General features: G+C 46.3%; 2 protein-coding genes across 3 annotated transcripts; one reads left to right on the top strand and one right to left on the bottom strand.

Annotated features, from left to right (window-relative positions):
• On the bottom strand, positions 1-8,159 carry jmjd6 (jumonji domain containing 6, arginine demethylase and lysine hydroxylase). The gene is made up of 6 exons (XM_070848087.1): positions 8,008-8,159; positions 5,335-5,723; positions 4,027-4,313; positions 2,200-2,335; positions 1,413-1,551; positions 1-521 (listed from the first exon to the last, which is right to left on the bottom strand). The coding sequence occupies exons 1-6, from the start codon at positions 8,134-8,136 to the stop codon at positions 390-392; spliced, it is 1,212 nt and encodes a 403-aa protein (XP_070704188.1). The 5' UTR covers positions 8,137-8,159; the 3' UTR covers positions 1-389.
• A 518-nt stretch (positions 8,160-8,677) lies between these two features.
• LOC139217145 (histone-arginine methyltransferase METTL23-like) lies at positions 8,678-12,386 on the top strand. 2 transcript variants are annotated; one of them, XR_011585595.1, is made up of 6 exons: positions 8,678-8,837; positions 10,083-10,187; positions 10,291-10,528; positions 11,241-11,325; positions 11,671-12,205; positions 12,285-12,386. XR_011585595.1 is itself a non-coding variant. In XM_070848435.1 (5 exons), exons 1-5 carry the CDS (start codon positions 8,733-8,735, stop codon positions 11,858-11,860), a joined length of 723 nt encoding a protein of 240 aa, XP_070704536.1. In that variant the 5' UTR covers positions 8,678-8,732; the 3' UTR covers positions 11,861-12,249. The 2 variants fall into 2 exon arrangements, 1 of the variants encoding a protein (XP_070704536.1); XM_070848435.1 differs by lacking the exon at positions 12,285-12,386 and having other exon boundaries at positions 11,671-12,249.
• Positions 12,387-21,851: the final 9,465 nt, after the last annotated feature.

The following is a 21,851-nucleotide window of genomic DNA, read 5'->3' as shown; positions in this document are numbered from 1 at the left end:
TTCATTTGTCACATCAGAGAGCAGCTCAGAGACTTTTAAAGCCCACAAAAAGTTCCCAGAATCCCCGTTCTCCCCAGAGCCCTCACCGGTCCGCGATTGGCTCGACTTTCTCTCCATGTCTTCACTCTACAGAAGCTACAGAGACAAACAGCTATTGATTGGTGTTGAAAAGCACAGTGGTGGCAGGTCTCCAGCAGGCCCACAGCAGGCCCACGCCCCCGTGGATCCTCCTTTATCTACAAGTCGCTTCCCAGTGGCGGGCGGCCACCTTTCCCTATAGACGGCCTTCATTCAGGGGTTCGGACTTGGACCTAAACTAGACTAGAAGCAGCTGTTTCTGTGTTCGTGAGTGAAGGAGTCACCGCTGGAGGCCGGCCGGAGGCCGGAGGTCACCGTGACGAGCTCCTCTCCTTGCTGACGCAGTCGTCCTGCCCGCTGGTGTCTCCGTTGGCCGTCAGCCCGCAGGTCCGTCTCTTCTTCCTGCGGTGAGACATGGCGTCGCCCTCGGAGCCCGACTCTGCCTGCAGGGGACAAAGTGTACAGCCGCTGCGTTACAGCATTTGACATGTGTATTATGTTACAGAGATCGGTCACACCAGCATGTGTGAACCTGACAGCAGAGATTTATACAAGCAGGGACGTAACAGTGAGTTCAGACCCAACTGTCAACACAACTCATATATCCCACACAGAACATGAGGTCTTATTCCTTCATCTGCTGCTCCTCAGTGAACATTATCAGTTCAAGTCCACAAGTTTTAAACCTGGGCCCCATTTGTACATATTTCAGGTTTGAAATGACTAGTAGGTACAAAACTGGTCTAGTAGATCACCTTAGCTGGCACTGATCACAGTAGGTCCACTAAAAGAGCTTGTTTGATCCACTGACAGGCTCAGAGTGTTATTCTAAGTGTGTGACAGCATCATGGAAAGGATCCCTACAGAGAGAGACCTGGAAGATCCTTTTGGTTTAACCACAAACAGCACACACACCAGACTGCATTCACTAAAACAGGGACTTTAGAGAACAGGACACAGGAGCTGCTGCCTCCATCAGGACGTTTGTTAGCATTAATGTATGATTGTGTTGGATCCAAACTATCCCTTTAAAACACCAAAGTCACATGATAACACAAACAAACTAACTGATCCAGGCTGCAGTGACCAGTAACATCCTGTGTTCTGAGAGGTAATATTCCCATTTTTGTCAATGGAGTCTGGTGTACAATAACAATCAGTGGCTAAAACAAGCACTTTTAGTGGGCCTACTGCGATCAGGTGCCTGCTCCTTATTGCCAGCTAAGGTGATATACTTTTAGAACCTACCAGCTATTTTTAACAACAATAAATTCAAAATTCACATAGACATTATTTCTGACTGACGAATGGTAGTGATTTCAATCAGCACATACATCGGAGTCAGAGTCCGACGAGCTGGAGGAGGAGGAGGATGAAGAGTCGCTGGAGCTGTCTGATGCGATGCCCGTCGACTCCTGCAGGTCCACCTTGTCTGCCAGCACTGCCAGGTCCGGCCTCTCCTGCTTCAAAATGCTGAAACAAACGGGAGGACAAAGCCCTGTTCAGACTCTCTCTCTCTGACTCTCTCCTCAAAGCCACCAAACTCCATTGAAAAAAACAGCAATTTCAATTTCTATTAATCTTGATGGGTGCAGTTGCTCCAATTATTATCCTATGTCCCACATTTTTAAACCTGGGCCTTGATCGTACAGTAATTCTACCTCACAGAACAGGGTTCAGATCCAAACTAATACTAATTCGCAGCAGCTAGTCCAGTAGTCCAGCTAGCTGTGTTTGTCAATGAAGTCTGGTGGCTCTGAAGAGAGCAGAGATGGATATAACAGAATCTGTTCCCCCTCTAAACAGCTGTCTGATGTTGTAAAGTGGTGAAAATATTCTAAATATAGCACTAACACTGATGACTGATGTTTTTAAAGGTGGGCCTTTTTTTCACAGGCTAAAATCCATTTTCCTGCCCCCCCCCACCACCACCCTGTCCACATCGCTTAGCGTCTGTGCTGTCCGCACTACGGACTGTCCCTTTAAGGCCTTAGGAGACTTGCAGCTGTCCTGGGATGAGTCTAATCTTTGGTGTGTGCTGCTAAAGGCCGTCACACTCCCTCCTGGAAACCGTCTGCTCGGTGTGCTTCTGATGCGGCTGCAGCGGCGACGAGTCCTTACCGATACCACTTCCTGGAGAGTTTGGGTCGTCCTCGGACAGTTTTGTGCCACACGATGGGGAAGTTGGTTGTGCTGGCAAAGTTCTGAGTGACGGCGATTGTCGTGTCCAGGTTGAGGACCACGTGCCACCACCCGCCTGTGGACACACAGCTAGTTACCATTAACATCAGAAAAAATAAATCAAACTAAACACACAGCTGGTTGGTCATCAGGGACACAACAATTCAGTCCTGGACTTATTTGTCTTTAAAAACTGGAGGCTGGGTGAATAACAGGAGGAGGTCCAGGTGAGCTGAGACATGACGCCTGAACACATCTGTGAGCCCCACTGTGCTTGGGTTTGACTGTGACTGTAAGAGATGGGACATCAGGCAGGGCTGTCATGTGACTGCCAGGTCACCCCGTGGAGTCCAGGTTGGCGTGGCGTCTGTGGTTTAATCTACACAGTCTGACAGGTCAGCTCTAAATCCGGGGTTTAATCCGGTTCTGATAGCATTAGGTGGATCTGGGTCACGCAGGTACACGGAGCAGCCTGAACTGACACCGGCTGCCGTGTTAGGCCGCGTGCTGACTCACTGAGGGCGGTCTGTACGGCGTCCTGGTGCTGCAGGGTGACTTCTGACCATCAGGGCTCAGACTCAGTAGAGCAGTGACAAAGGTGACCAGGTAGAAAACTAAACAAACTGAATTATTTTAGTGATTTTTAATGTACAGATGTACAGAATACAAACAAGAGAGCGACATCTTGTTTTCCCCTGAGGACTGTTTATGTAGTAATTATTCTGTACTTTGAGTAGTTAATCTGCATCAGCAAAGTAAACACTAAACTAAAGCTGTCAGAGAAGGGACGTGTGGTCAGCAGTTCCAGATTTGGAGGTGGAAAGTAGCAGAAACTAGAAATACCTCAGATCTGCACTGGGTGCTTTAGTACTTAGTTACTGTCCACTAGTGGTAACGGGGATGAGAAACACCAGATAGTTTAGCTAACGTTACATATCGAGGAGCTCACTAAATAACCTTTAGTGTCTAACCCGTCCAGGCATCAGCAGAGCAGCAGCTCCTGTGTTCTGTGAGCTAAAATCAGCATTTTAGTGAATGTAGTCTGGTGTGTGTGCAGAGAGCGATATAAACCAGAAGGATCTGTGAGTTCTACAGCTGTTATTTCAGTGTGTCTGATACACGTTTAACCCATAAGAACCCTTTTCTCCTTTACGTAAAACCATGGGGGATATAAAACAGACTGAATGGAGCACAACATTTCTGAACTTGCTTTTGAGACACTACCCCGACTGTCCAAGATCTGAAATGTTAAATTTATATCACAGCACTATTATTCAAAGCTGTTTCATATCAACTTTTTCCTAAAACATGGTCAATTATAATCTAGAGCAGGACTACAGTTGGTAAATTGTTCTTTTAATGACTAAACAAGCTGTTTAAAATCAGATGGCTGTGTCTCAGGTGTTAATCAGACAGACCGCCATCTTGGAAATGGTCACTGGGTCACATGACTGCACCAGGAAGCTCAGTAGCTGTCACTGAGGGACTTCTGGAGTTACAATCAAGGAGGAAGCTGTAAAGGGACATTTCCAGAATATCTAAAAGGTGTGTGACACCTGTGGGTTCTTCTGGGTTAATCAATATCTGACTGATCAGAGTGGTCAGATACTGAATCCTGGAGGACTCAGCTCAGAGCCACTTGTTAGCAGGATCAGCCGTCATCTGCGGACTCTAATCAGGTGAAAGGACGACGGTGATCACCTCAAACGAGCCACAGACAGAGAATAATCTGATGGATTAACAAAAGAAGGGCGTTTCTTCACTGACCAGGCACGAACACGGTCTCCCCGGGTCTCTGGAGGATCTCCAGGGGGGTGAACTCTGGGGGCCAGTTGGGCTGCTGCGTCCGGGGGTAGACCACGTTGAACCAGGTGATAGCCTCGTCCTGCTGGTTGCCGCCCTCCTCCCTGGTCACCTTGATGAGCTCGCGGGGGGTGTTGGTGGGGAACAGACACCACCTCTTGTGCCCCTGAACCAGGGCGTTCCAGGCGCTGGTGCCCAGCGGGTCGATGTGGATGCCGGTGCCGGAGCGGGCCGGGCCCATCACGAACCACCTGGGAGGGCGAACCAGGTGAGCTGTGACATCACAAGTCTGACAGGTAACTACTTTGTCTCTGGGCGCCAGGTTCTCTCGCCTCATTTTTTCCCTTTTGATCAATAATATTTCTGTAAAATGTGAATATTTTCTGCTCCCTTCCTATATTTCCTGTCAACATTAGTGAGTTCTGTGTCTAAAGTCTTCTGTCAGGATAAAAGAACCAAACACAAACGTCTGTTTTTGGTCCATCTGGTGAATTTAATACCTGACAAACTATTTCAATCCATCAGTGTCCAAACACTCCAATAAATCCTCCCTAGAGTGAGGGATTCCAAACTAAAGGAGAGGGACCAACAGTAATCACCAGATTAGTGACAAATGAAATGAGTTGAACAGTTTAAGGAGCCCTGTGGAGTTCTTGGTGTTTCTCACCAAACCTCAGGTTAAGTTCTAACAAGTGCATCCCTGGTCCTCTGTGTCCTCATCCTGGTGTCTGAGTGACTGGTAGGTAGTAAAAGTGTTGGAACTGGTCCAGTAGATCACCTCAGCCAGCAGCCACCAAACGGGCTGCAATGGCTGCAACGTGATCCTTTGGGACAACTGCACCTGATCACAGTAGGTCCACTGACAAAAGCAGTGATTTTACCTCACAGAACTCAGGACTTTGAGACAACAACACAAACTAACCCGCTGAGGAGGATCACTGTTGTTGTCAGTGGAGTCTTTGAAGAGAGAGCCTCCACTGGTGCAGCTGCTGCTGTAAAGGATCACGTTGCAGCCCAGTTCCAACACTTTTACTACCTACCAGTCACTCAGACACCAGGATGAGGACACAGAGGACCAGGGGGAGAAACAGAGGAGTGCAGTCTCCTTCTTTACCTTTGCTGGCACGTTAGCACCACCTGTTGATCAGAGGAACAGTGCGACACCACTGGCAGGACTCTGCTTTACCACTGAGTGCCGGCACGAGATAAACTCTCCATCGCTCCACAGGGGCCCTCTGACTGGCTGACAGGTGGAATAAACAAAGATCAAACCTGTACGGTGGTCTGCGCTTCTCTCCTGCGAACTGGAACAGGTCGTCCCTGAAGAAGACCGGCACCTGGTAGTCCTCCAGCAGCTTCCGGCGCTTGGCGTGCTCACCGTAGCTGCTGTCGAAGATGTAGAGCGGGCTGTCGTCCTTGCTGGTCTCCAGGTACTCCATGTAGTACTTCATCTTCATCTTCACAGAGTATCCGTCGTTGTCCTCCCCGCACTTGAACTTCTGGTTGCGGTATTTGCGTTTGAGGCGCTCCAGGGTCCATTTTTCCCGGGCGGGCCAGTTCTCCTGGCAGTTGAGCAGCACGGCGGGCTTGTAGGGCCGCTCGTAGCGCTGGATGAACTCTTCAGGACTGAGATGGCGGGTGTCCACGCGCTCAACACTGTCCTGTAACACAGCAGGGATCAGCACAGTCTTTCCAAAACCCTCAAAGACTGGGATAACTGCACATTCTGTCCAATAAGAGACGTTTAAGCTGTTCCCCAGGCTGTGAACACATTTCCTGATCTTTCCCAGCCATCATCTTAGTTTGGATTAGCAAACAGCTTCAGAGAAGGACTTATCTTTTATCTGGGTTTATCTTTGTGGAATGACAAAACACACAGTGGGGCTGATATCAGGACATAAGGCACAGGGTGTGTGTGTGTGTGTGTGTGTGTGTGTGTGTGTGTGTGTGTGTGTGTGTGTGTGTGTGTGTGTGTGTGTGTGTGTGTGTGTGTGTGTGTGTGTGTGTGTGTGTGTGTGTGTGTGTGTGTGTGTGTGTGTGTGTGTGTGTGTGTGTGTGTGTGTGTTTGAGAAGCACATTCTTGTGTTGAGGAATGCAGTCAGTGCTGTGATGAACAGGTTGTTTTAAACACCTCTTTGGTAACCTGAGGGCACGCCCACACAGACTGCAGCAGAGCAACCCAACACCACATCAGCTGTGATTATTTCTCAGCTTGCTTCCTAATGTTACATCTCCTACATGACTCCGCAGATCTCCATCTTGTTGTTTTGTAGACAACAGACCTGCAGACTGGTCGCACCTTAGTTTATCTGAAGTTTTCCTTTTGGCTTAATAACTCTCTTCAAACACACCAGACTGCATTCACTAAAATAGGTATTTTACAAGGGAGTGGCTGCTCTTGTTCTGCCTCAATCAGTTAGTTTGTTGAGTGACTTTGGTGTTTAAAAGGGATCATTTGGATCCAACATAATATTTCTGTAGAAAACAAAGATGCAAACAGACAACCAGTCAAGGCAGCAATAGACCAGCAGCTCCTGTGTCCATCAATATAAAATCCCTGTTTTAGTGAATGTAGTCTGGTGTGTGTGCTGTTTGTGGTTAAACCAAAAGGATCTTCCAGGTCTCTCTCTGTAGGGATCCTTTCCATGATGCTGTCACACACTTAGAATAACACTCTGAGCCTGTCAGTGGATCAAACAAGCTCTTTTAGTGGCTGTACAGTAGTTTGATTGAAGGATTAAATTACAGCCACTGGAGTCCTGTCACTGTTCGGCTGCCGGCTAAGGCGATCTACTGGACTAATTCCTACAGTTTTTGTATCATCTTGAACCCAAAATATGGCCCAGGTTTAAAAAAAATAACTAAAAGAAATGTCAGCATTTACTCTCCAGATTTACTAATTCTGGATGATCTCTACTTGATTAAGCCTCATAATATCTTCAGATAAACGTAAGAGTATGGATTTGCATTACGTGCAGTAAAGGATCTTGAAGAGAGGATCTTTTATTGTCCAGTATGAACAGTAGGAATGTTTCCAGCGACTAAAGCCTGTTTCCATGTTTGTGTGGACGCTTGACTGAGACAGGTGACTAAGACAGACCTAAAAATGTCCTACAGCTGTTAGAATATCTACCAAGTTCACATTTGCCTCATTAAATTAAAACTGCTGGCTGCACGCACACACGCGCACACGCGCACACACACACACACACACACACACACACACACACACACACACACACACACACACACACACACACACACACACACACACACACACACACACACACACACGCACACACACACACAGGGTTGTAACTGTTCATCAGAACAAACAGACCAAAGCTGGACTTTTCTTGTGTGTGCATGGGACTAAGACCGCATCAACACTGGCTTCAGGCTGTCGCACACAGAAGCTGATGGACTAAAATGAGGATTACTTTTGCATGCTTTACTTTGAACTTGATTACTGCAGCTTCTTTAAAAAAAACCTTTGCTCTTCACCTGTGTGATAGAACACAATACTGGATTATCAAATACTCCCATGTTTAAATACTTTACTATACTAAACTGCTCTTGTGGGCTACAGTTGTTTATACATGCTTATATTGAGAAATACTTTCATACATATTACAGTGCTTTATTTCACATTTTATTATGTTAAAATTCCTACATGATATGGGTGTGTCTTACCCACTACATTCAAACAACACGTTTCTAAAACCTAAATACACTGTTCGGCTATTTGAAGGTTAGATGTTGGGTCATAATGTAAACATACACAGCCCATTACAGGACTATAAGCAGCTATTAAAGTACTTGTTAAAGTGGGAGAAAAGTCTATGGAGTCTGGTGTAGCAGCGGCTCGGTGTCTACGTGACAAGCTGCACTCCTGCTGCGGCTAGCTGCGGTTAGCTTAGCTCCGGGCAGCGCACTGACAGTTACCTTCACGGTGTGGTGCGACAGGTCGAAGGTCTCATGGTAGTCGTGCTTGGTCCAGTCTAGTGAGTCCTTCAGTTCGGGCCTGGCGCTCCGTTTCGCCTCTTTAATCCTCTTCTTGCTCTTATGGTTCATTCCTCCTCCTGAAAGGAAAGCGTGTGTTACCGCTGCTCAGCTAGCTACGAGCTAACCTGAGGCTACCACACAAACACATTCACTAGCCTGCGCTGGCACCCGGCTAGCTGCGCTGGTCTGGCGGTCTGATCGATTTGATTCACCTAGATGACAAACCCACAAGCCTGCCAATGTGTCACACGCGTCTTCGGGTCTATAAATTTTAAAACCTGCGTGAAGGATAGTTTGATAAACAGCTGACAGGAGAAGCTAGCAGGCTAGCTGGATGGAAGGCGACACAATGCTTAGGTAACTGATTGACATCTGAAGCGCCCGCCCCCGTGGTATGAAAAGGAAGCTCATTGGCCAAAGCGTCAGCAAAAGGAGAACGCTGATTGGATGGAATGTAAAACAAGCCTTCCCGCCAGGCAGCTACGTGGATTTGATTGGCTCTCAAACCATCCGTCATATGTGTTTTGGCCGATGCGGAAGTGGACATGTGCCTGGGCTGTTCGTGATGTAAAAGCAGTGTAATGTAAATGTTTCATCGGAATAAAAGCAATGAGAGTAAGAGCTGGTGACGTAGCTCTGTAGTGTGGAGGATAACAAGTAGGACAATGGACCACAGTGGAGCGGAAACACCCAGCATAGCTCACAAGGTTTTCACGTTTGAAGATAAGAAGAAAAAGCCCGCGGAGTCCCTCACTGTCTGCATCCCCGAGGTGTGTGTGGCTCTTTGAGCGTCATTACAGCTCAGGTACAGCAGCTGTTAGTGAGCCTTAGGATGTAAACCAGCTGTGGGCCTGCTGCTGGAGAATCAAGGTGCAAAGGCCCGAAAAAAATCTGCTAATTAAACACTACTCACTAAAAGTTAGGGATGTTCAGCTTTCAGGTGAAATTTCAGGATGAACCTAAAATGCATTCTAACCTTTCCAGGTGAACTTAATGTGACCTTCTCTAAACCTTTGAATGCACATGTCCAACTGTTCAGTGTCTCAGTACTTTCTGCACCAGCTGCTGTTCTCTAACAAGAAGCTTAACAGCAACATTCACAACAGGTTTGATCCATGAATCCACCAATACATTTCCTGCTTCAGTTAGAATTGGTATTTAAACAGTCCTCCTCATCCTGCTGTTCACATTCTGACATCATGAGACCAAGACGACACCTAACAGTTGATCAGCAGCACCTCAACACTGGAGGCTTCAAACAGGAAGTCCTCAGACGGAGGTGTTCACTGAGCTTAGAGGGTCACAGAGTGTCATCAGGAGGTTGGAACAGTGATACAGAGACTGGAAGAGTCACAGAAAGGAGAGGAGTGGACGTCCTTTGGCCACATCCCAATTTATTGAGACACTGAAAATGTTTTGTTGTGGTTTACCTACCACTGTTGGTAGATTTTCTTTCAATAAATTGTTTAAGATGAAGAAATTACCATTGCATGCTTCTACTTAAATGTCCTACTTTCATGATATAATATCACTGTAGCATTCACTTTTTACATTTTCCATAGATTTCACCTGAAAGTGGAATATCCCTAACTTTTAGTGAGTAGTGTAACTATGTGTGTATAAATGAAAAGCACCGGTTAGAAGAAGGAGCAGCGGGTAGGTAGGACAGGTTAGAGCCCCCCCCCCTCAATTCGGCTCGTCCAGTACAAAAAGACGTGTTAATTAAAATGATATTTGATCTTCGATAAGCAGCATGCCTCTAACCTATGGTTCATTTAGATTTAGTCTTCAGTCCAAGTGTTCTTCTACATAAAGTTAAACTAATATAAGTGGATTGCCTCCAGTCAGAGCAGAGTGTGTAGAAATGTCAGGTTTGGATGATACAGATGTTTTTAATGTCCTCAGCCAGTCTCCTTCATCTGTGACACCCCAGGGAAGACACCCCTGGTAGACTGGCAGCGCTGGTCACGTTTTGTTACTGTGTCATTTACCTGAGCTGCCGTGTTCATCCTCAGGTTCTGGACCCCCAGTATGGGATGTATGTGTGGCCTTGTGCGGTGGTGCTGGCCCAGTACCTGTGGACCCGCAGGGACCGGCTGAGAGACAAGACGGTGCTGGAGGTGAGAAGAAGCTCATGTCGTGTCACAGTTTGGGATCTGAGCCACAGAGCTGTAGACGACCTGAGGCGTCTGTCTGTCTGTCTGTCTGTCTGTCCGTCCACAGCTGGGTGCAGGCGTCAGTCTGCCAGGTGTGGTGGCTGCCCGGTGCGGTGCAACGGTGATCCTGTCCGACAGCGATAAGACCCCCCTGTGTCTGCAGAACTGCAGGCGCAGCTGTGAGGCCAACGGCCTGCAGGACGTCCTCGTGCTGGGTCTCACCTGGGGGGAGATCTCACCTGACCTGGTGCTGCTGCCCCAGCTGGACGTCATCTTGGGCTCTGACGTTTTCTACGAGCCACAAGGTCGGTTCTGATAGAATGACAAGATTTACAGTCACTGAACTTTCTCAAAACAGAGTCCTAAAGCATCTCAAATAATAACTCAGTATCTTAGCTTGTCCACCAGGGCCATCGCTTTGTGGGACAAATGAAATATTCAGGCAGTAAAGAGGTGTTTGAACTGGAGTAGTTAGGTGTCTGCTCCAGCAGAGGGCGCTCTTACACTTCTCTATAGTCAGAATCAGATTCATTGTCATCATACAGCAAAGTACAATGAGATTTCGTCTGACCTCTCCCATATAACACACCAACAAGACATAAATACAAAAAACTAAGTACAAAAATTAGTAAAAGTATTTACAATATATACAGAGCAGTGCAATGGCAGCATTAGAAAAAGTGAATACAGTGAGGGGATTGTGCAGAGGTAGTGCAGTGTGTGAAGCTTGGCCTCTTTGTGCTCAGAGGCTGCTGAGGTCGTCCTGGTTATGAGTTCCTGGAGACGGGGGGGGAGGGGTGTGATGGAGGCCACAGCTCTGGGGTAGAAGCTGTTCCTCACTGTTCGTAGTGGACTTCAGGCGGAAGCGGTTCAAACAGGGGGTTTCCAGGGCGTGTGGTTTCCAGGGCGATGCTTCTGGCCTTCTGACTGATGAGTGAGCCAAGACGAACAGGCTCACAGTGTCCTGGTGTCCGCTAACTTTTGGCCACTGACTGGACATTTGTGGACACGTTTCAGATTTCGAGGACGTCCTGGTGACCGTCGCTTTCCTCCTGAGGAAAAACCCCCGAGCTCAGTTCTGGACCACGTACCAGGAGAGGAGGTGAGCACGTATCCATGGCAACGACGGCAGCACAGCCACCGTCTGTTCACACGAGACACTCAAGAGTTTCTGTTTTCAGTTAAACTCCAACAGGCAATTATCACAAAGTAATCTTCCTCTTCCTCCCCTCTCCCTACTCCTCATCCCTTTTCCTCCCCCACCTCTCCTCCCTCCCTCCTTCCTCCCTTCTCCTTCTCCCTCCTCTTGCTCCCTCTCCCCCCCTCTTCCTCCTCCCACTCACCTCTCCTTTTCCCTCCTCCCTCCCCCCTCTCTTTCTCCTCCTCCCATTACTCCTCATCCTCCTCCCTTGTCCTCTTCCACTCCCCCCCCCCCCCCTTGTGTCAGTGCTGACTGGTCCATCGAGGCGCTGCTCCTCAGGTGGAATCTGACCTGTGTGGACGTCCGCCTGGATCACTTTGGTGCCGATGGGTGTGACGTGGCCGGATCGACTCTGCCCGGCAGCCACAGCGTCCTCATGATGGTCGTCACGCTGAGCGCCGACCTCGCTGCTCTGGAACAACGGCAACAGAAATGAGGCTGCTTTCAGAAACCTCACCTGTGGCGACTCTTTCCCCGACTGGACTGGACTCAGTGAAATGGACCAGAAACTCTCCAGCAGGTTCCAGTCAGACCAGTGAGGTCTTCGGGTCGAATCTGCTTCCTTTGCTACATGTCACCCCCCCTCACTTGTTTCCTGACTGTCTCTATCGATCTCTACAGAGATGCAAAATTTGACATTTTTAGAGAAGAAGACGAGCTGAACAAAGCAGCTTCATTCAAATGATGAGATAACATAGAGAACCTCCAAATCCACAGAGGAGGTGACTGACTGACGGCCTCCAAACATCCTGTCACAACGTGTGTAAAACTGGGATATTTAGTCAGAAAACGGTGGAAATGTTGGTAATAAAGTGCTGAGAAAAATCCCTCCTCTTCCTGCTGGTTTGATCACTCAGAAGAAGTTCATCTACTGTAGCTAACTGATTTTACATATTGAGTAAAATTCAAAGTAAGTAAAGTAAAAAACTCCAGAATCACCACTGGGTCGCTGTGAAGCAAACCCCAACTTGAATCAGTCGTTACCACATTTTGGGAGCAAAGATGCAGCTGACCTGAGAGATTAAAACGATGGAAGGTCTTTGACTGGAGGCTGTTTTCAACCCCTTGAGGTCAATGAATATCATTCTGTGAGCCCAGTTAGTGGCTTGATAATCAACGATGATGCATCATATTTTATGAGCTCGTCTCATAAACTCTAATCTGATCTGCAACTAACCGGTCAAATAAATGTAGTGCAGTAACAAGAACACTTCCCTTTGAAGTGCTGTAGAGCCGAAGCAATGAAACACTCTCTGATGTGTTGGATGTGAACAGACCTTTTCATAAGACACCAAAGTAACACAATAACACCATTAGAGTCACCGATCGAGGCAGTGGTAGACCGCCGACTCCCATCATCTGCGACGTGGAAGTACTGTTTCTGTCTATGGAGTTTGGTGGCTTTCAAGAAAACTAAAAGAACGTCTGTAAGGGCTGTCTGATGGCATTGTAAAGCTGTGAAAATATTCTCAATGCAGCGTCCGCTTAAACTGATGTTCACTTTTTTTAGGTGGGTCCAATCAAATCAATTCTTCAGGTGTGTCTCCTGTTAACCTCGCCGTCTCTGAGGTCGCCCAGAAGAGGAAAGATAAAACAACCGCCTCTGTGATTACTTTATAACCAGAGTTATTGAACCGTTGGTCAGAGAAATACAAACAGCTTTAAAGTCATTAATCTGTTATTCAAACTGGACTTCCTGGATCGTATTTCCTGTATCACCTGTACCTGACCCCACGCCCCTCCAGGATGTCGACACGTGGCAGTTACTGCTCTCATGAGGGTTTTATGTTTCACCTGAACAAACAGTAGTTCCTGTCACACCTGTCGTTATGATCCACCTGACTGTGGGGGAGGCCAGCAGGACGAACCCGGAGGCGGCTGAAGGTTAGCAGGTTATCTGCTCACAGCTACAGACTAGATGTTTCCAAACTAAGGTTACTATCACTAACAAACACTAATGAAATCATGAAAAACTAGGAGGGTCCCGTCTAAACCTGACCAATCAGAGGAGGGTCCTGTCTAAACCTGACCAATCAGAGGAGGGTCCTGTCTATACTTAACCAATCAGAGGAGGGTCCTGTCTAAACCTGACCAATCAGAGGAGGGTCCTGTCTAAACCTGACCAATCAGAGGAGGGTCCTGTCTATACTTAACCAATCAGAGGAGGGTCCTGTCTAAACCTGACCAATCAGAGGAGGGTCCTGTCTATACTTAACCAATCAGAGGAGGGTCCTGTCTAAACCTGACCAATCAGAGGAGGGTCCTGTCTAAACCTGACCAATCAGAGGAGGGTCCTGTCTAAACCTGACCAATCAGAGGAGGGTCCTGTCTATACTTAACCAATCAGAGGAGGGTCCTGTCTGAACCTGACCAATCAGAGGAGGGTCCTGTCTATACTTAACCAATCAGAGGAGGGTCCTGTCTAAACCTGACCAATCAGAGGAGGGTCCTGTCTAAACCTGACCAATCAGAGGAGGGTCCTGTCTGAACCTGACCAATCAGAGGAGGGTCCTGTCTGAACCTGACCAATCAGAGGAGGGTCCTGTCTAAACCTGACCAATCAGAGGAGGGTCCTGTCTGAACCTGACCAATCAGAGGAGGGTCCTGTCTGAACCTGACCAATCAGAGAAGGGTCCTGTCTGAACCCGACCAATCAGAGGAGGGTCCTGTCTGAACCCGACCAATCAGAGGAGGGTCCTGTCTGAACCCGACCAATCAGAGGAGGGTCCTGTCTAAACCCGACCAATCAGAGGAGGGTCCTGTCTAAACCTGACCAATCAGAGGAGGGTCCTGTCTGAACCTGAGCAATCAGAGGAGGGTCCTGTCTGAACTTAACCAATCAGAACATCACTTCTGGCTCCAAAAATCCAGGATGGTGACATCCTAAATGCCAAACTCTTCAGGCTTCAAAACGACGGTCCACAAACCTTAAAAAAACTCCCTTGTGTGTGACGCAAAAGGGAATTTTTCGCACAAAACAAATTACATATAAAGTCAATGCGAAGACACAAACAGACGACCAGAAATCATGAATGACACCAATTTGCGTGTCGCACAAGTTGAAAATATTCAACTTGAGCAAAACATGCACCTGTCAGAGAGCTCCTGTTTCCTCCAGAGACGGCTTCAGTGAACATGTCCTGGTGTCCTGACGTCCTGTCAGTGAATCCAACATGGAGCCTCAATGATCCCACTGGACCCGTTAGAGAGAGACGGACCGGAGAGGAAGTCAGACTGCCTGTCAGACTCTGAGACTGTTTCTGTCTCTGATTCTAGTGTTCGGTTTTACTTCTCTATGAAGCCACTCGGCGTGAACTCAGCATCACCGTGTTTACTCAAAGGAGTAACGTGAATAAACAAAGATGATCAGGTGATCAAACTGGAGCGAGTAACACCAGGTGAAGATTCGCTTCTCGGTTGGTGGAAACACACCACAAAAGTTGGTCTGAAAGTTTGTACAAGAACGCTGAGCTATGACCTGCTTACCAGAGAACAAAACATGTTCCAAAACTAACAAACTGACAGTAAAACTAATTAAAACTGAACTGAAATAGACGTAGAAATGTAAAACTATAGTTTTACTGTCGTAACCCAGAGCTGCATCCAGTCGGTCACACTGACATAAATGATGAGGAGGTCTGGAGGAAGGTTGCTGCTCTTTATTACTGAGAAAAGAAGTCATTCAGAAATCAGACTCACAATCAGAGGCCTTAATGATTACACAACCACAGCACAGTGTTTAACCCAGAATTCATCAAATTTGAACAGTCACACATCAAGTCCACAGGAGGTGGCGGCGCCTCGACTCCGCCGCCGTCACTTCGATGTCCACTGGAGGCGTTTCAGAAGAGGAGCGTCTGTTCTTCAGCAGTTCAAAGGTGTTTCACAGGCATTTTTCTCCTCTTACAAACTCAGTGAAAGCACGTCTGCAGCTCGTCTCCAGGCAGTAACAGAAGCTTCGTGGATGTACATGATCGTGCCGACCCCCTAACTTCTTCTGTGATTGTAAACGTCAGCGTAATGAAACATTACATCAACAAATACCCACCCAGCTGCAGCTACAGTCTACATATTATATGTGAACAAATATATATTATTGGAACACAAGTCACCTGTTAAAGGGCCAGTTCACCCTGAGATAAATCACTGTAAAAAACTACTAAAACTTCTGCCACCACCCTGATATAAAAAAGCTGAATAATAAAACATTTGAACTACTCAACAAACCGCCCAGCAGCAGACTACGGAGCATCACCCAGAGTGGTTAACATGAGTCATGTGTGAAGGCAAAAACAAAACAAACTGAAATAACGAAATGTACAAACTCAACCACCATGATTTCCCCTCGGCTGTGCTTTCACCTGTTCAGGGCCGCCCACGCCAGGACAGAGAACTACAACGATCACTGGACATAAATCATTTAAAAAGAGTGCACACCGCAGCGATGGCGGTGGACGAGATCGTTGGGATCACTTTCAGAGCAGTTTGCTGAATGACAGAAACGCTGAGGATCAAAATCCGTCCGAATGAACGTGTAAGGAAACGTCCTTTTACCGGAGACCTGCGGCCAAACGTCTCTGAGGGTCGTTGTGGACGACTGATGGCACAACCAGATTCATACTGAAAGAACAACATTTCTCGTGGGAAGGTGTTAGATTCTCCAAACTCCTCTCAGTATCCATGTTCTTTCACCAGCGTGGATGCTCACATCGTTATCGTTATCTTTCTCGGTGTGGACGGCCCATAAGAACTGGTCCTGGTCAGCTTAAAGGCAACTTAATTTAAGAGACATTGTTTTTGTTTTATTGGTTGACATTCTTGTTATAGCCTGACATCAATCAATCAATCAATCAATCAATCAATCAATCAATCAATCAATCAAATTATTTGATTAAAAAAAGAGAAAAAAAAATCAAATGTTCAAATCAAATGATTGGACACCTTTGGCCAAAGTTTGAGCTGCTGCTCAGTGACAGACTGCGGTGAGTTACCAGCAGGGAGCTCGTACCAACTGGGGCACCACAGACTGTTGTTTTGGGAGCTAACAGCACAAACAGTCACCAGAAGCTAAAGCTAAAGCTAACGCTAACGCTACGGCTGTTTTTCTTCTGCTGATATGAGTGTTACCTTTAGCAGAGGTGTTCGTTTGTCAGGCGGCTGATATTTTTGGTTGGATGCTCTGCAAATGTAGCCGTTTGTCTGATCTGAACTCATTTCTTGCAGCATTTACTGATGTGATGGTAGGCAATCATCACTCCACCTGCAATTACACTCGCCCCTACTCCACCCGCTAAAGCTCCCAGTATAGCTCCGACCGTAGATGTAAACTCACCACCACCAGCGAGATACCCCAACACGCTCCCACCACCCATTCCGATTAGAGCGGGCGTTTGAACAGATTTGCTCTCCGCTCTCTTTGGATTCTGCACCTGCTGCTCTCGTTGTTTTTCCTCTAACGCCTCTCTTTCAGCCTGTTGGAGCAGCTCTTCAGTGTAGAAGCTTCCTCCTGTTGTCTCCACTATGCTGTTGATCTTCTCCAACAGAGCAGTGACCTGACCGGAGGTCCGGTCCTTGTTGTCAAAAACATGGTACCTCCAGTGGCACTGAATGAGTCGGTTGTGCAGATTTGCATTGGAACGAATAATTGGCACTATTTCTTTTCTGTTATTCAGTCGATCTCCGTGGGTGAACAGGATCAGAGTGCAAGCCATCACGTTTTTTCCAAAAGTATGGCAAAACTCTTTCACCATGTTCTGTTTTTCCAGTGTGAATTTATCATCAGCCTTTAGCAAAATCAGGAACACGTGAGGTCTCACTTTTGGGATGAACTCCTTGATCTCTTTCATCACCGTGTCTTGGCTTCTGTCCCAGGGAAACTGCCCCGGAGTATCGCCAACCACCACCTTCTGGCCGTCAATGACACCATCTCTCATCGCACACTTGGTTGTGGCGCTGACTGGACTGGCATCGCTCAGGATGGTGTTTCCTGACAAAGTCTTCCCAGCTCCTGCCACCCCCAGCAGGACCATCCTCAGCTCTGGCTTCGATACATCTGTTGGAATATTTTGCACAGACATTAGTGATGTAAGAATTGTCTCAGTCATGATCTCCACCGCTTTCTATACATCGCTGCTGCTGTCACGCCTCTTTCAGATTGTAACACTGAAAACAATTTTTGTTTGTTTGATTAACAAATATGTGGAGTCAGACTTTCAGATTGATCCCACTCACGTCTGGACAGTTCATCTGAAGCTATAGCTTAGATAAAGCTCATAGTTTAACACGTCATAACTGCTTATCTATTACGTCTAGTGGATTCAGACAGTTTTTTGCCACGTAGGACAGCAACTCTTCGCTCTGACCACAGTAATGAACTTTGCTGTGGGAGGGAGTCAAAAGATCAGATGCAGAATTGTAGAAAATTGTAGAATTGAGTTCCTTTATGTGTGAGTCATGCTGGTTTATTAAGAACAAACACCACGTGAGCAGATCGGACATGAAACACATCCTCTTACAGGACTGTGAACGAGACTGACCGAGCCCAAGCTCATACAAGGTATGGTGGCTCGAAATGGCCAAACAGACCGATCATTTAGCCAAATGTTCTAAAAAAGTCAACTGGAAGTGTTTTGTTTAAGCAGAGACGGTTATCAGAGTGTCTTTGGTTTAACTGCAGAGGAGGAGAATGTCATTTCGTTACGTTATTACCGACAGGTCTGCAGCAGAGGACACATTAACTGGGATCCTGTTGCACAAACGTTGCATGTAAACTGATAAAAGGTCTGTATTGTCTGATCATTTACTGTTTTACATGCATGTATTACATGTCTGTATTTGTACAGCATCTTTCTAGTCTATTTCGACCACTCAAAGTGCTTTTACATCACATCCTCATTCACACATCATTCATTCAGGCTCACCTAAGCTGGAGGAGACTGTTCTTTCACACACTGAAGCTGCTTCAGGAGCAGGTCGGGGTTCAGTTCAGTGTGTTGCTCAAGGACACTTTGACATGCTGACTCATAGGAGTCAAACCACAGACCTTCCCATTGACCACAGCCACCCGCACATGTGAGGGTGGTTTACACTGCAGGAGCTGGTGGTGATGGTCAGAAATAAAAAAAAAAAAACAGTCCCGTGCAGGACTCTACTGTTCAGCACATTTAAATACAACCTTTGGTTAGTTCAGCATTTCATATCAGCTTCCAGGAATCGGCAGGGTGGCATTCGCTCAGCCAGATATCCTGCTGTGGTCTCACGTGAATCTGGGCTCCGTCTCTGGAGGTCCCTCTCTAACTGAGCGGGGGCTGAATCCCACTCTGATTCAGAGGCTGTGGGACGAGCTCTGGAGAGGGCACGCTGTTGTTCTCCGTGAGTGACCAGGATGTTCCTCCCCTGGGAGTGGACACCTTCTCACAGAGGTCTCCGCAACTACCAGGAGGAGGTTTAGCCGGTGGCGTCATGATGAGTCCATCATGGTTTCCAACTCCCGTGGCGCAGAGTCACGCTCTCTCAGCTGGCCGGCTGAGTCAGCACACAGTCAGATCATACAGTGAATTCATCCTACGTCACCGCCCGCCCCTGGTGACGAGGGTTATGTGCCAGTTCAACGTGATCTTATGGGATGGCGCGTAAGTGCCACGCCACTTTTAAGGACATTTTGTGGCATGTCTGCATTTTAAGCTTATTTGTGTGTCAGTCCATTGTGAAAAGCTGATGGTCTGAATTCCCTCTCTGTCAGTTCAGGCACCAAAACTTTCAGGTTTGGGAAAAGATGACGGATTGTGTTTGAATATATATGTTATATTACGTATGTGATGTAAGTTATATAACGAGTCGTGGTCGCCTCCTGCGCCTCCATTTGGTGAGACCAGGCTGGTTTTAGACATGTTAATAAACAAACACATCGATACTTCAGCTTCATTCATACCTGGAGTTTGTCTTCTCTCAGATGAAGTCTCTCAGACTTCTTTCAGTATTTCATGCTCTTGCTCTAAGCAACCTGCGGCTCTGGATTCTATGGCCTCTACATTGGCTCCCTTTAGCTTCTATCAAAGGGAACAGCTCTTATTTTGGAGATACCGATTTTTTTAAAATGTGGTAATATTTCGGAAACTGAAACATGCGTCACATTCTACGTCTACAGCTACAGCCGGCGCCTCTCCCTGCCTCCTTCACTGGAGATGAACGAAAAAGAGCGATTTCAGAGCAACTGCGGAAAGCTGAGCAGAACAAATATACTTTCAAGAAGTGGCTCAAGTCTCAAAACTCAACTGCTGCTGCTAGTTTTGTGGCAGCTCAGGAGATAGTAAGGCACGGGAAGCTGGGGAACAGACGGAGAATACATGAAAGAAACACTCATTAAAATATCAGAGCATCTGTTCTCAGACTTCAAAAACAAGAAATTGTCCAGAACATTAGAGATATGCCTCTCTGCAAAGGACAGGACCATTAGCCCTTTATAGGGCACTCATTGAAATACTTAGACATTCAGAATCTCAACCCAAGACCAGTACTGGTGGTCATTACAAGACTTTTTTACTTTTCTAAATTTATGTTTTGGTGAAAATCAGGGTCAGTGAAGTTACCATACATGGGTTCTTGCCGGTCTGTCATGTTGCCTGATTGGTTTGGAGAAATCTGGTAGTTCTGCTGCCTCATGGTGAGGTAAGGGGGGGCATTTTGAACTCCCACTTAAGTTAAGATGGCAGTAAACATCACCAGTCAACAAATTAAGGACATTAATTCAGCTTACTGGATCACCTGTGATGAGTCAAGTGATGTAAACAATATTGAGCAGATAGCAGACACAAGCTGGACTATTTTTATGTTACTCTTGTTAAAGCTATCATTTATGTCAAAGTCAACTACTTTTTATTTTAGTAATTTTCCACAAATACGTCGAAGACTCAAATGGACCTGCATGGTTCTGTGTTTTATTTCAAAGTAGGCCTTTACATGCCGGTGTTTTCTTTCCTCCTCCTCAGAGTTTGGTGTTCTCCTTTGTTAGAACAATAAAATGTCAACAGATTTCTTTTTGTAGTTCTATAACTTCATATATGCAACAAACTATAGTTCTTTTATATATAGTATAACTATACATAAAACTTAATACGTGGTGTTATCTTCATTTTAAGAGTCAAATAGGTTTCAGATGAATGTTATTTGGTGGGAGAGGGAGCAAAAATGGCTCTTTTGACAGTAAAGGTTGCAGACCTCTGCTCTAAGCAAACCCTCATGCACATTTCCTCCTTTCATTCAAAAGATAAAATTAATTCATTCATTATTTCCAACATCCACAAAAGTGCTGTTTGTGACAAATGACACAAACAAACTTAAAGCAAACATAGTGCACAATCAAGTGTGTGTGTGTGTGTGTGTGAGAGTAGCCTGATTTTTAGTAATGTCCCTAAAAATGTGAACTCAAACCTTGAAACTCTTGATGTGAATTTCACAGTTGTGTGTGTGTTGTTGGTCAGTTAAATATGTAGAAATACAGTGAATACAGTGAAAGTTGTATGAATGTATGTATGAAATGTCATGAATGTATCTGAAAACATCATTAATGATCCTCTGCTGCTCTCACCACATGCTGTCTCTGAACTGCTGCTTTCATTCAGTGGTGTGAAGGTGAGAAAACTCTCTGCTTTCACAGAACAACACATGTATATGTTTTTTTAAATGAAAATTGAAGGATTGTTTCTGTCAAAATGAGTCAAGATTTATTCATAATGGACCCACAAAGAGAGGATAAGAAAAAACATTAGCTGTTGTTTTGTATCTAAGGAAATTATTATTGTTGCACATATCAAACCCTCCTACAAACCCCCCCAAATACTCCACTGAGTATTAGTACTGTGTCAGAAGGAAACTCACCATGCAGTAAAGGGGGTCCACTTTCCATCTCTGTCTCCTGTAAAGGCAGCATACCTGTGGTGTGTCGTCTTCTTCTGAGTATTAAAGTTTCCATCTCATGATTATATTTTATAGCCTGCTTCTAGTTCCCTCCCCTGAAACACACACCATCTGTTCCTGGCCAAAATCTGACCAGTCACAGGCCAGAACTGCACATGTAGCAGCAGGGAACCAGTCAGGAGGCTGAGCAGGTGTTTATCCAGCACAGAGTATTTCCACAGGTCTGCTCACCAGAGGCAACCAGCTTCTATCAATTCAGTTCATAAGAAAAGAAAAGAAAAAAAGAAATCACCAGAATAAAGCACGGCCCATCAAACTGCTGTGTGGGTACTTTAACATGCAGGATTTCTGAGGACAGGTGGTCGAGGACATTTTGCAAAGTTTGCTTACTTTGCATTTGCGTTTTGTTGCTGAGAGTCAGATGTTCAGATGGATGCCACTCTGAAGCCAATTAGCTTAGCTTAGCATACAGATGGGAAACAGCTAGCCTGCCTCAGTCCTGCCAGCACCTC

This window comes from Pempheris klunzingeri, chromosome 17 (genome assembly GCF_042242105.1).
Source record: "Pempheris klunzingeri isolate RE-2024b chromosome 17, fPemKlu1.hap1, whole genome shotgun sequence".
Taxonomy (NCBI): domain Eukaryota; kingdom Metazoa; phylum Chordata; class Actinopteri; order Acropomatiformes; family Pempheridae; genus Pempheris; species Pempheris klunzingeri.
This window is presented reverse-complemented; position numbering and strand designations above follow the sequence as displayed.